We start from the raw sequence: 12,480 nt of genomic DNA, 5'->3' as shown, positions 1-12,480 counted from the left end.
ATCTATCTGTAAGTCTGAATGTGTGTGTGTGTGTGTGTGTGTGTGTGTGTTTCTGTGTGTTTGTCCTGTGACGTAAACCATTGTGAGCTGGAATCGGCTCCAGCAACCATTTCAATTCGTTGCCGCTCCTTCCGGTTGTCATTACTTCATTTATGTCGAACAGGTGCTATGCAGAGTCTTACATGACAGCTGAAAACAGTTTCCCTCTCGTGGGAGCACATGCAGTTAAAAAATACTGGACTTTAATAATGCCTAACTGGAGTCAAGGAGGTGGACACCCCAGGTGTTTAATGCTCCAACACACCCGAATCTAATGAATGTGTCAGCATGAAGCTCTTGATAGTCAGACACCCAGTGGTAATTCGACTGACCTGCCACAGTAAATACACACTACAGCAGCTGAGTGCACATTATTAAGACACACTAACACGGTGACGTGATTAAAACTAGAGCAATAAGCAACTTTTTACTCTCGGCTGCACAACACAGCTGAGGTAATCCCCGCCATCCAATATGAACAAGTCATTCCAGTGTGATGATCCCAGTCAAAGCAGCAGGTCCAAGATAAGTCACCAGAAACACTACAAATCTTCAAATCTCAGCTAAATAAACGATATGATCCCATCTTATCCCTTTAAAGGAGCATGGACCCACTGGCCCGTGCTTCCCTCGGCCTCACAGACGCTTCCTAAAGGAATGGCTGGTATGTCTAAACTCCCAGTGCCTGATTGCATATGTGTGTAAATGTGTGTTCAACATGTGTGTGAACTGCTCCCACGTCATGTGCTTGTCCAGATGAAGGAATTTTACTCAGTCTGGCAGCAGTTTCGTGTTTATTTGAGCTTCCATGGCAGCCAATGTTTTATAGTGTTATGCTATGCTGTCATAGGCCACGAATCCACACAGCAGCAGAAGCATTATTAGCCACTGTCCTCATCCTGAAGTTACATGAAAACCACCCCAGAGGGCTACCTACTTTCACGGCTGATTTCTAGTGTGTGTGTGTGTGTGTGTGTGTGCGTGTGTGTGTGTGTGTGTGTGTGTGTGTGTGTGTGTGTGTGTGTGTGTGTGTGTGTGTGTGTGTGTGTGTGTGTGTGTGTGTACATGGATGTTACTGAAAATAAAACTACATCGCCTGTAAAATCAACTTTTATTGGGCCCAAATTCACACAGACTCACACTTCCTCTTCACAAAGACGTTCATCCTGTCTTTATAGTCTTTATTCATGTGTGGGAATCATCTTCTGAATATGCAACTAGTTGTTTTCATACAGGCAAACAAACAAACAAACAAACAAACAAAAGTGCTCCTGCTTGTGTGATCATGCTTGTAATCACACATCTTGTTTACACCCTCTGCTGCGGTTCTTAAGATGTGTAGTTTTTATTTGTATTTTTATTTCATTTGTGTGATAAGAAAAGATTGAGATCTTGAGCGTCCCCCATCCCCGACTTTTGCACTCTTAATCGGCGTAGAAGAGTTCATCTTCCACGTAGGGATACAGCATGTAACCAGTGAAGATGTTGTACTCCAGATGTTTGCAGAGCTTCCTCCCGGACATCAGCTCCAGGTAGACCTGATCGCCGTGCTGCATCTCCAGAGCCACAATCTGAGAGCAGAGGAATGTCGGATTGAACACAGTTTCTGTAAGATCACCAAAGAGCCGTCAATGTGACCAGGGTGATGAAACCAGAGGGAGGGGTGTTGCATTCAGAGAAGAACGGGTCTAATCAGTGTGACGTTTTACTACGAGGACTTCTATGACAAACACTTGGTGGCCATTCGTAGAGTCCGATTTTTTTTTTACTCCCTCTCACCTGAGAGGCGCTGTCTTCCGCGTCCTCCCTGTTGCTCTCCCACACGCTGACCACCTGCCCTCCATTCTTCTTCAGTGTCACCTTAAAATGCACAAGGAAACAATGAACCTGAGATACACAAACTCTTTCATGTGCTGATTATACAACCAACCTCACCCACTCAATTTCTTGTAAAAGAAAAAAAAACATGGATCAAGCAGGATTTTTAAATCTTTTATTATCCTTAAAACTGTGTCCAATTATGAGGATAAAAAGAATAAAAGAAAAACCTCTTAAAACCATTTAATTCTTGGTTTTATTTGCCAGTTTTTACGACTTTTCTATCTTTCTTTAAGCTTCAGTCCTTAATGTTTCCTCATATCTGTTGTCCTTTTTTTTTAAAATGTGCATTAATCAAACCATTAACCCTCAAGGTCTGTCACACTCATTTATCTTTTGATAAAGCGATACTTGGGGGTAAAAATATCAAAGTGTCGTTACTTCTACACAGGACTGTACAACGACACGACCAAAGTGTTTACCTTGTGGTAGAGGAGCTGGCCTTCTCCCACGTATGAGTAGATTGTGAAAGAAAACACGTAAACGCCAGCAGTCGGAGCAGTGAAGACGCCTGTAAGAAGGTGAAAAGATATTGGTCTTCTCACATGCTGCAGGGTGAGGCTGTTGAAGATCGTTCGGCGTGTGTGTTCCCCCACCCAAAGCGGGGTTGTATCCCATGCCGTCGTTAAGGGAGACGTCAGAGAAAGACAGCGGCACGTTGATGTTGAAGGGACCAAAGCATTTAACCGTCGACCCGGTCTGAGCGCTGGCAATGTTGGAGTTCATGGTGGCCTTGAAGGCAACCTTGGTACTATCTGAGAGTAAGAAACACAGCAGCAACGATAATACAGATACTTTGAAGAGATTTATTCAAGACAAAATACTTTTAAATAGATTTTCTGGAAAAAAACAAAAAACAAAACGTGTTCACCTGAGTGCACCATCACGCTGTGATGCAGAGTCTTGATATTTTCCCACAGATCCATGATCCTTTCGAAGGTTTGGTCTTCCAATTGGTACATTTCATTGGCTGCACAGCAGCAGCTTCGCTGACGGGTGAACGTACAGTTGCAGTCCCAGGTGTCACAGGTTATCGGACCCTTCCACTGGACTGAGGCCCCGTGGAAACCAGTAAACAAGAGCTATGAGTGTGTCAGTGGAGTCATCTTCACTACTGCCATACTTTGGTTCCGGGTGTACATGAGTGTAAAATAAGCTCACAGGTGTTGCGACGGCGGGCAAAGAGGATTACGTATCACAGTTTGTTTGACTTACGTGCTGCGACCTTCAGTCCATCTATGACAGAGGTGGAGGTCTCTGCGTGGCTGCACAGAAACAGTGACCCCAACAGGCAGAGAGCTGGTAACACATCCATCTGAGAGGAAGGGGGCACTTATTGATATGATGTTACACCATGTTACAGGAGGTTACACCTCGGGTTGTATGTCACCACTGAATCAACACATATATATATATAGAGAGAGAGACACTTATTTATACATTCACACTTACGATTTCTCAATCTAATCAATCTGAGACTGAAGAATCAACCTGGGAATTTTCTCATGGTGAGGTGAATGTGATAAACGCCACACCACAACATCCACAACAGCCTGTCCAAAAGCAAAGCTCACACAATATCTGTAGTTTTTATATATATATATATATATTTTTTTACAACTCAAGTTTGTATTTAATCTTCAAATAGTCTGGATCCGTTTTGAGAGATGTTAAGATTGATTCGTTCACATTTGTTTTGACTGCACGTCAACAAATACAGGCGTACAGCTCAGTCTTTCCACCAAACAACACACTGAGCATGAAGTGGCTCATCTGTACGTCATAGAAAGGTGAGCTTCATATAATATATATAAAAGCCCATTACCAGCAAATTTCATATTCTTTTGTCACCTAAATCAGTTTTTTTTTCCTCCTGCTGATGAAATTATATGCTGTCAGAGGTGCTCCACAAAATTCTAATACAGAAATAATTAACTTAGTTTAGCTCTATTTTCTACCAATAACAGATTTACAAATTTAGACAAAAAAAAAATGTTTACATTAGACATTAATTTGACTTAAATGTTTAACTTTTATCTTGTGGCGGCTTCATCTGGGTTTAAATCGGTATATGAAATAGAACATTTTGTTTAAGCACAAGCCCAAATGACTGAAATGCTTTAATTTTACTGGCAATATCTCTTAAGGCTACAATTTAAAACACAGTCCACAAACTCCTGACGCATTTACCGTAAGTAAACATAAAGCTGCCTATGTTTTGTTTTTTTTATGTCTCACGATCCTGTAGAGAAATAGTTGAGAATTAATATGAACTATATATTAATGTTTTTCACTGCATCTGATGACGGTACCACAATATGTTCAAGTAGATATCTTTCATTTGTACAAAAGGTTTGAATCATCAAACTTACTGTTTTTTGCTCCTCTGCTTGATCTGGAGGATCTTTTCTCCTGTGACTTTGTGAAACGGAGATTTTAAAGGACAGTGGTTTTACCCTCTTATTCAGGTGATCCTTCCCAACTAAAGGAGGTGAATGACAGTAACCCCACCTCCTGATACACACACACACACACACACACACACACACACACACACACACACACACACACACACACACACACACACACACACACACACACACACACACACAGACGCACACACACACACGATCCCCTTGCATCATATTGTTTGGAGTATAATCCCGTTCATTATGACAGCAGTGTCTAATTTCTGCGCAGAAAGGTTGACATAAAGGAGTTGCCGGGTTTACGACGTACATAGACACAAAGACAAGAGGACATTTATCGCTCCATCAATCGCTTTTGAAAACACGCTGTGTCATTTGGTTCTCACTGACACTCACTGAGTTATGTGATAGTCACTTGACTCATAATCGAGTCTTCAAAACAAACAACTTTCTTAAGACATACAATCCATTTACAAGAATGGCCACATGGTTTAATATCCCACCCTTGGTTTTTCCCCAGTGGGACATTCATTTTTAAGAAACAAGTTGTTTGAGTAGACTGGAAACAAACCTGGGAGAAACCTTAAACCTTGTTACGACAAGAAGCCAAATGGGACTTTGGTTGCTCCAGATTGAATTGGCAGCCGACTACAGAATAAAATAAATAAATAAATAAAAAAGACAAACAAATTGTCGCAAACTGCACCTGAAAGCTTTTAAATCCAAAGCCTGTAACTATCACCAGAAAATGTACTCTCCTATCCAAGGTTGTAGGAATGTAAAGTCCGTAAAGGGGGAGACTCATCATCTGACTTTTTGATCCTGATATCGTTGTTGTTATTATCAAAAACACTACTGCAGAAGCTGTGTAGTTAAAGAGAGGCTTGCCGAACGTGAGATATGATAATGATGATATGCTTCCTCAAAACTTCCCCTATAAAACAAATGGAATTCATTTCAATTATTTAGAGTGAGGTTTTCTCCCAACTGATTACAAACAGTATTCCCATGCTGTGTTCTGTTGATTTTGTAGATGAGCCACTCAGCCTGTAAATGATTATATCAGACCTTAAAGAGCTGTCAGAGTAGTTAGAACAATCCATACAAGGCCTTTATTTGATGTGGTTCAGGTGACGTTGACATGTCCTCCCATTCCATATAACTGTACGTACATCAGTACCACAAACAAACCTTCTTGTGTCATGATAAAGTGAAAGCTGTCTTCATCTACATTACATTACAAGTGGAGAGTGTCTGCATGTTATTTACAACCTTAAGGTGCTCAGTCATCCCTCCGCAGTCCTCTTAGATAACAGGGAGTTGCCTGTGTTGACCTTGACTTTAAAAGTCTCTGCTGCGGCATTGTCTCTGGTTTTGTCAGCCACCTGCGTGTCCCGAGTCTCAAGTCAGCTGACCTACTTGTTCTCATATTGTGTTCTTATCTGCTTGATGGAGGCCAGGAGGTATCATGTTTTTCATCTGATCACGTCTTTTTGAAACGGGCCGATCCCGGCGATGATTCTCACGACATCAGATGTGTTGAGTGTGCACCATGTCCTGATCTCAGGTGGGATTTCAAACCAAAGCTTTCAATTTCTGCATAATGTCCAGGTTGAGATGCCTCGATATGGAAGTGAGAATTTACCAAGGGTAGCCAGAATAGAAACGTTTTTTTTTTTCAAAGAGAGATTTGAGTCAAAGGGACCCATTTGGAAGATGGTTCACACGGAAGGAAATGTTCAGTAAAATTAGTTATATACGCTTCTTTTCATTCTGTTTAATTTTTCACAACCTGATGCAGAGAAAGGCATCAAAGTTCAGACTTAAAAGGTGGACTTCCATAATCATCTAAGTAAACAGAAAGCACTGCTGACCCAAGAAGCATAGTTTTCAAATACTTTGACAGCTGGCGCGTGACTGGGTACAGAACGTGTTTTCATCAATGTGACGTTTTCTAACCAACTCTGTCTCACTTCTGCTGCCATCAGCTCAGATGGAGACTTGAAATGAAACAAAGCAATGATCAGAAATGGCGACATCCTTCAGCCCAAACTCAGAACCTTGTTACATGTTGGAAAAGTTAAAAATGTTCCAGGATGTTCTCAAGTTCCTTAACGCTGTTATCTTGTGGATTGTCACAATGAATATTAGAATCGCCCATTTTAACAAGAGAGCCATAATCAAAACATACAGCTGGCAGTAGTTTGCTGAAGTCACGGAAGAAGTTTAGGTTGTATTTTGATGGCCTGTAGATGGTTACTAATATTGTCTTGCCTGACATAATAATGTGGTTCTGGAAACTTTATTTTTTATCGAGGTTTAAATGTATTATGCCAATGGTGGAGCACTAATTCAAATAGTGAGCTCACTTCCTTGTAATGACATTTACCTATGAGCATTAAAATCATTATTTCAAGTGAATGTTTCATGCTGTTTGCAGTGTATTTATTATGTGGAAAAATGGCACTCAGTGTCTCAAAATGACATTACTGTTTAATAAAAACACATTATTTTGTTCGATTCAGTAAGTCAGAATGATGAAAATAAGACACGATAAACAATGAGAAATGTTTCAGTACTTTATTTGTATCACAATTTCACTACCGAAACCTTTACACATATCCTTTTCTGCAGAAACATTTAAGTAGTTTGTGTGTTTCTTCAAACTTTTACGTCACATCATTTCATCAAGACAAACATGATCTACGTCAGACCGGTTACACTTAAGCCGGTGTTCCAAAATCCTCCAGTCAAATCCCCATTTGAAGAATTTAAAATCAAGCTTCCCTCTGAAAAACATCAGACCGCAATCACATGAAGATCTACAGGGACCCGCTCAAGATTTGATCACTAACGTTTGAGCGCTGGAACGACAAACGCGTCCCCACGTTAACCTGTGGCATGAAGCAGAAAGGCACTGAAAGTATTGTAGCGACCGTCGTTGCACAGCAGACAGCCGGCTGTCGATCTGACGGAGACCTCATCTCCAACCTGCAGGTGCAGTGCCACGACTATGGTGGCGCTGTCCTCGTGGTCATATTTATTTCTGTCCCTGGCACCGGCGATCGCCACGCCGTTCACCTGCAGACTGGCGCACACATTCAGTGTGATGGTTGATGAACCTGAATCACTGTAGACAGTCACCGCCACGCTGTAGAGGCCGGCGTAGGGCACGGTGAAAACACCGGTGGACTCACTGTAGGCTTCCTCTAGATTCAGAAAGACGTGTTTGTACTTGATGACGTTGCTCACGGAATCGGGCTCTACACATCTGAGCTTGTCCTCCTCGCTGAGGCAGGCGGAGAAGGCGACTCGGCTGCCTGGAACAAGAAACGCCATTGGTTCATTATCACCACTGAAATAACATTTTACTCAAAAAGAAATTTCAGTTGCACTATCACTCACTGTTGATGATGTGAAAACTTTGGTTTACTTCTTTGTACTCCTTCTCCAGCTCCGTCAGGACTGTGTTGAGGTGCTCCTTCATCTTGTTCACCTCTTGCACCATCGCACAGCAAGCGCACGAGTACGGGTCTATGCCACACGCTGAACACAAAGGCATGTAAGGGCACATTTCTGATGATCTTTAACCCACTAACTTCAAATTGCCTGTCCACTACCTGCACCGGGGACTGGAGTGGTGGTGGTGCCGTTGGGTCCTTCCCAGCGGTAATTTGGAGTTGTGGTTCTGATCATTCTTGATGCTCGAGTTGGAATTCCATTCCAGCCGTACTGAGCTGAAGGCTGAAGAAACGTTGCGTGCAACAGACACAGCAAAGCCACAGCTGGGGAGAAAAGAGTGAAAAGATCCATAAAACTACAGGCAACGGAAGCTTTGTAGTTAGTTCAGCTGTTTTTCTGATGCAGAATCTTTACCCTTCATGTTGATGTTGAACGGTGGCTGCCTCAGAAGTGTGATAGACTGACCAGTAGTATTGTGGGTATATATTTTTCCTCAAAGCTCCTCCCTGTGTTACTTCTCAGTTTCATTCCTCCACCTTTTTTTCTTCTTTTTTTTCTCTTTTTTTTTTTTAATTGTCCACCTTTATAGCTGCCACCCTGCACATGTTTTGCGGTCACCACCTCTCACTTTCTAAAAATCACAAGACGGGAGAAAGCACACGCCCATGACGGCTTTGTTGTTGTTGCAGGCCTGGTATCATCTGTCGTCTGGGATGAGGCATCAGTGATTGTGACCATAAGTGCTAAGTGCAGTTTGGGTCATCATCTTCGCTGTTATTATTGTATCACTTAATAAAATATTACTCGCCAGTTGTAACTTCAGCTTAACGGGAAGTATTGAGTTGTTGTATAGCCACAGTTTCAGTGCGATCGGCTGCTCGATTGTTGCTCTGGCTTGTTAATGTTTTTTGCTTTTGATTTTTTTTAAAGCTTGAAGGTCTCATGTGATGTTGTTAACGTGCTCATACAGCCAGTCCAGAACTGAGAATGACAACTCCTCAATATGTGATAAGTTAGTCCAGGAGTGATTACTAAAATTAAAAGGAGAAGCGTGTTAAAAGGGGAAACATGTAAACAATAAGAAATATTAAATATGAAAATGACAAAAACAACGTAACAAAAAAGTAAAATAGCAGGTGGTGTAATGGTCATGTCAGTGTCAAGTCGAGGGGCTTTCTGTTTGCAGACTGAGGGTTTTATCCAAAAAACATGTGTTTGAGGTCAACTGGTGATTCTAAATTGCAGGTAGGTATGAATGTGAGTGTATGTGTTAGTCTGTGCGTGTGTTTGCCCTGTGATGGACTGGAGACCGATCCAGGACTGACCCCGAGACCCAAAGCAGGTTAAAGCGGTTTAGAAGGTGGATGGATATTACCATGATGATGAAAAAGTAAAACCGAGACGATATGAGACAAATCGAGACACAACTATAACACACAATATGGCAGAAGTGTTTAAATATCTCAATCTAAAGGCTCACTCTGTTATACCAATCTAAAAAAGGGTGGCAGATCGCAATTTTTAGTTATGTATAATCAAACAGGCAATTGTTGTGCTTCTGCCCCATATCAATTGGCCCTTCATGTATTCAGCAAGTCCGTCACTTCAAACTGTGTTTACCATGTTATGCTGCTGTTTCTGATCTTGTAGGCAAAAACAACTAAATCAAAAACTCATTATTGTTTTTATCTATGTTTCTTTGCTTGCTTGCTTAAAGAGGAGTCACACTGCCGTTGTATTTAGTAACCGGCTGAAATCTGCTTCACCGAGAGACGTGATTAGGTCTTAAACTGTTCACCTACAAGTTACCGTTGTGCCCTCCATGTTATCTATTTTACACTATAAGATGTATTTAAATGATGGCAGGTGCATTTTACTCATTATGGACACATCTTGTTTGTATGATGAAAGGTAATAAATGTCACTTTATCTGCACATTGTATGAAAAAAATGACATGTTTAACCTCATGAAATTACAGGTCTTACACGATGATTTTATTGATGTATATTTACTCATGCATGTTGACTGATAATCTGAGTTATATTTGAGTATGAAAGGTTCAAGTTATTCTTATAAGGGAATTTTGTTTGCTGTCATCAAAGACATTAATAACGTGAACAACATAGCTTATTATACTTAATAACCCACATATAATAAAGAAAAAGAGCCCTCCCAGAAGTAATCTAACATTAGAATTGGACATCAAAAGTGTCTCCATCTAAGTAAAACTGATTCAAAAAAACATGACACAAGTTGTTTGTTTAGAAATTGAATTTATTTTGATATCAGGCTTGAGAAACTTCACAGACTATATCCAGATCAAGAATTGGATCATTTAACAGAAAAAGAAGATTAAAAAAAAGTTTGCAAAGTTTGAGTCCAAAACAAAACAGACTGAAAACACAGAAAATTATTTGTTTACCATAATTAGTGAAACATGATCTCAGGGAGAATATACAAGAGAAATGATAAACAGGACAATAGCTTTGAGTTGCTTAAGACTACGATCAGTTAAAGGCTACGGGCTCTCATTTGCGCAGGATTGTAGCCCGACATAAACAGACACAAAGCACAGAGCAGAAACTCTTAGCTCATTTCGTCTGTCGCATACACCAGGAAACCAGTGAAGGTGTTATAGTGGTTCTTGTTATCGCAGATGATGCATCCCTGGCGCAGGTTGACGGCCACCTGGTCCCCAGCCGCCAGCTTCACGGCTATAACCACTGTGTTGCTGTCTTCGGGGTCCTGGCCGTACTTTTCCCAAAGTTCGGTGGCGACATTGTTCACCTGCAGGTTGGCGCAGGTGTTCTCGGTGTGACCGGTGGAATTGGTGCTATAGATGGTGGCGGCGAAGCTGTAGACACCCGAGCGGGGGGCTGTGAAAATGCCGGTGTTGTCATTGTAGCCGTTCTCCCAGTTGAGGAAGACATGTTTGTAGGGAATGACGTTGTCATTTACGAAGGGGCCACGGCAGCTCAGACTTTGGTCATTATTCAGAGAGGCGGAGAAAGCACTGCGGGCGTCTGGAGACACAGAGAAGAAACCGTCCAGTAAGACGAAGAAGAAGAAGATTCATGCAGTGCTCATGTTCCGGGTAACTCACCTCGCATATTGTTGATGACCATCTTAGATTTATTTAGATATTTCGTCAAGCCTTCAGTGCTTAGGGTTAAGAACTCCTTCATCCTGTCCAGGTTTGTCTTCATTAGACAGCAGCCGCACGCAGACTTGTCGGCGACACACACTACACACACACGCATTAGTTAGTTTGGAGGACAGATTGTGTGTTTAAATGCTCATTTCTTTTAAGGTCTCTCACCCTTGGATACACTGTTGTCTCCAGGCGGAGACTGGCGCGCGCCGTCCCAGGAGTAGGGGTTACCACTTGTCTCATGAAAAGCTGCATGCAGCAGACACAGGAATGCAATTGCTGGAGGAAAAACAAGAGTAAACACAAAATAACAAATCAACTTTTGATGCTTTAGACAGAATAAGCTGCTTTTAATCCCCACCCATTTTATCGCTATTGGTGTACCTAGAATCAAAAGACATTGAAGCTGAATCTGGTGTATCAAATGTTTTTCTTCGTTTTTCACTCTGAAGCCGTTGAAGCTTTGAAAATATTTCCCTTTTTAAAATCTTGTCAGTGTCTCAGCTCACCTCTCATGTTGGTAAGTGACGCCGGTGATGCTCCTTAACGATGGAAAGTGTGCAGACTGATCACCAGACAGGAGCTGTGTGTATATAGTTTATCCCAGAACTCCTCCCTTGCAACCTCTTGGTTGAATTTCATCCTTTTCAACATCGCGCCTCCTTTTTTATTTTCATTTTTTCAGATATCAAGAGTGAACATGTGTTTCTTTATCAGTCGGGGCTCTCACTTTCAAAAGTTTCACCCAACAAAGGAGGGGCCCTCGTCTCGGGACTGTGTTACAGAATCTGCCCAGGTATCATCTATCACCTGGGACAACGCCTTCTGAATGTGGGTGCCTTGTTTTTCTCCTACACAGCTAAACATCAACACTGATATACTCGCCAATATGCAAAAAATAGTTGCTACCCCTTCTGTTCTGATCATTTTGAAATGAGAGCAAAAGCTATGCGCATTAATGCATAGAGTAATGCCCACATATATGCTCCGAACACTGTGATACTAAGTTATAGAGCCACGTTTGGTTCAGTTAGACATACACGGAGCAAAAGAAGAATTATGTGAATCCTTTGATGGTTTAATTCTACTGAAATAAACGTTAATTTTTATAAATGACCGAACAAAAGTCGATGCTAGTGACACTGTGGTGATGCGTCCACACCATTATGGTAACCTTTTGGTATAAGTATGCCAGGTATGTGTTCATCAGTTTCAATGAGAGCATCACTGTCATCCTGGTCTGAGGTAATGAGGTCGAATCTAACAGTGAGTTAGACGATCACCATCAAATGCACAAGAATGTCTCCTGTGAATCATTCTTTTTCTAATTTCCAGTGAGCTTTTGTGGGGATTGATGCAGGAAGAAAATACAGGAAGAAAACCTCACAGTGATTCTTTTCTCTCAGAATGCAGGTTTATTTTTTGGGCATTAAACATCACATACTTCACTCATGTAATTCAGTGTGTTTAAAATGTTGATACAACAACAGGCAGATATGAAAAATCTAGAATCAATTTGA

General features: G+C 41.4%; 3 protein-coding genes across 3 annotated transcripts; all 3 read right to left on the bottom strand.

Annotated features, from left to right (window-relative positions):
• Positions 1-1,134: 1,134 nt before the first annotated feature.
• Positions 1,135-4,369, bottom strand: cbln18 (cerebellin 18). Its single transcript, XM_080459034.1, has 7 exons — positions 4,290-4,369; positions 3,133-3,232; positions 2,789-2,968; positions 2,514-2,672; positions 2,340-2,428; positions 1,819-1,899; positions 1,135-1,610 (listed from the first exon to the last, which is right to left on the bottom strand). The coding sequence occupies exons 2-7, from the start codon at positions 3,230-3,232 to the stop codon at positions 1,464-1,466; spliced, it is 756 nt and encodes a 251-aa protein (XP_080315160.1). The 5' UTR covers positions 4,290-4,369; the 3' UTR covers positions 1,135-1,463.
• Positions 4,370-6,912: 2,543 nt separating this feature from the next.
• Positions 6,913-8,311, bottom strand: LOC308107603 (cerebellin-3-like). The gene is made up of 4 exons (XM_080460014.1): positions 8,223-8,311; positions 7,967-8,131; positions 7,752-7,892; positions 6,913-7,666 (listed from the first exon to the last, which is right to left on the bottom strand). The coding sequence occupies exons 1-4, from the start codon at positions 8,227-8,229 to the stop codon at positions 7,236-7,238; spliced, it is 744 nt and encodes a 247-aa protein (XP_080316140.1). The 5' UTR covers positions 8,230-8,311; the 3' UTR covers positions 6,913-7,235.
• A 1,761-nt stretch (positions 8,312-10,072) lies between these two features.
• On the bottom strand, positions 10,073-11,579 carry LOC308107666 (complement C1q-like protein 4). Its single transcript, XM_080460127.1, has 4 exons — positions 11,470-11,579; positions 11,129-11,239; positions 10,913-11,053; positions 10,073-10,832 (listed from the first exon to the last, which is right to left on the bottom strand). Exons 1-4 carry the CDS (start codon positions 11,474-11,476, stop codon positions 10,396-10,398), a joined length of 696 nt encoding a protein of 231 aa, XP_080316253.1. The 5' UTR covers positions 11,477-11,579; the 3' UTR covers positions 10,073-10,395.
• Between the last annotated feature and the right edge of the window lie 901 nt (positions 11,580-12,480).

Source organism: Lipophrys pholis (genome assembly GCF_963383615.2).
Source record: "Lipophrys pholis genome assembly, chromosome: 3".
NCBI lineage: Eukaryota > Metazoa > Chordata > Actinopteri > Blenniiformes > Blenniidae > Lipophrys > Lipophrys pholis.
The sequence above is the reverse complement of the archived record's forward strand: the minus strand, read 5'-3'. Positions and strand labels throughout refer to the sequence as shown.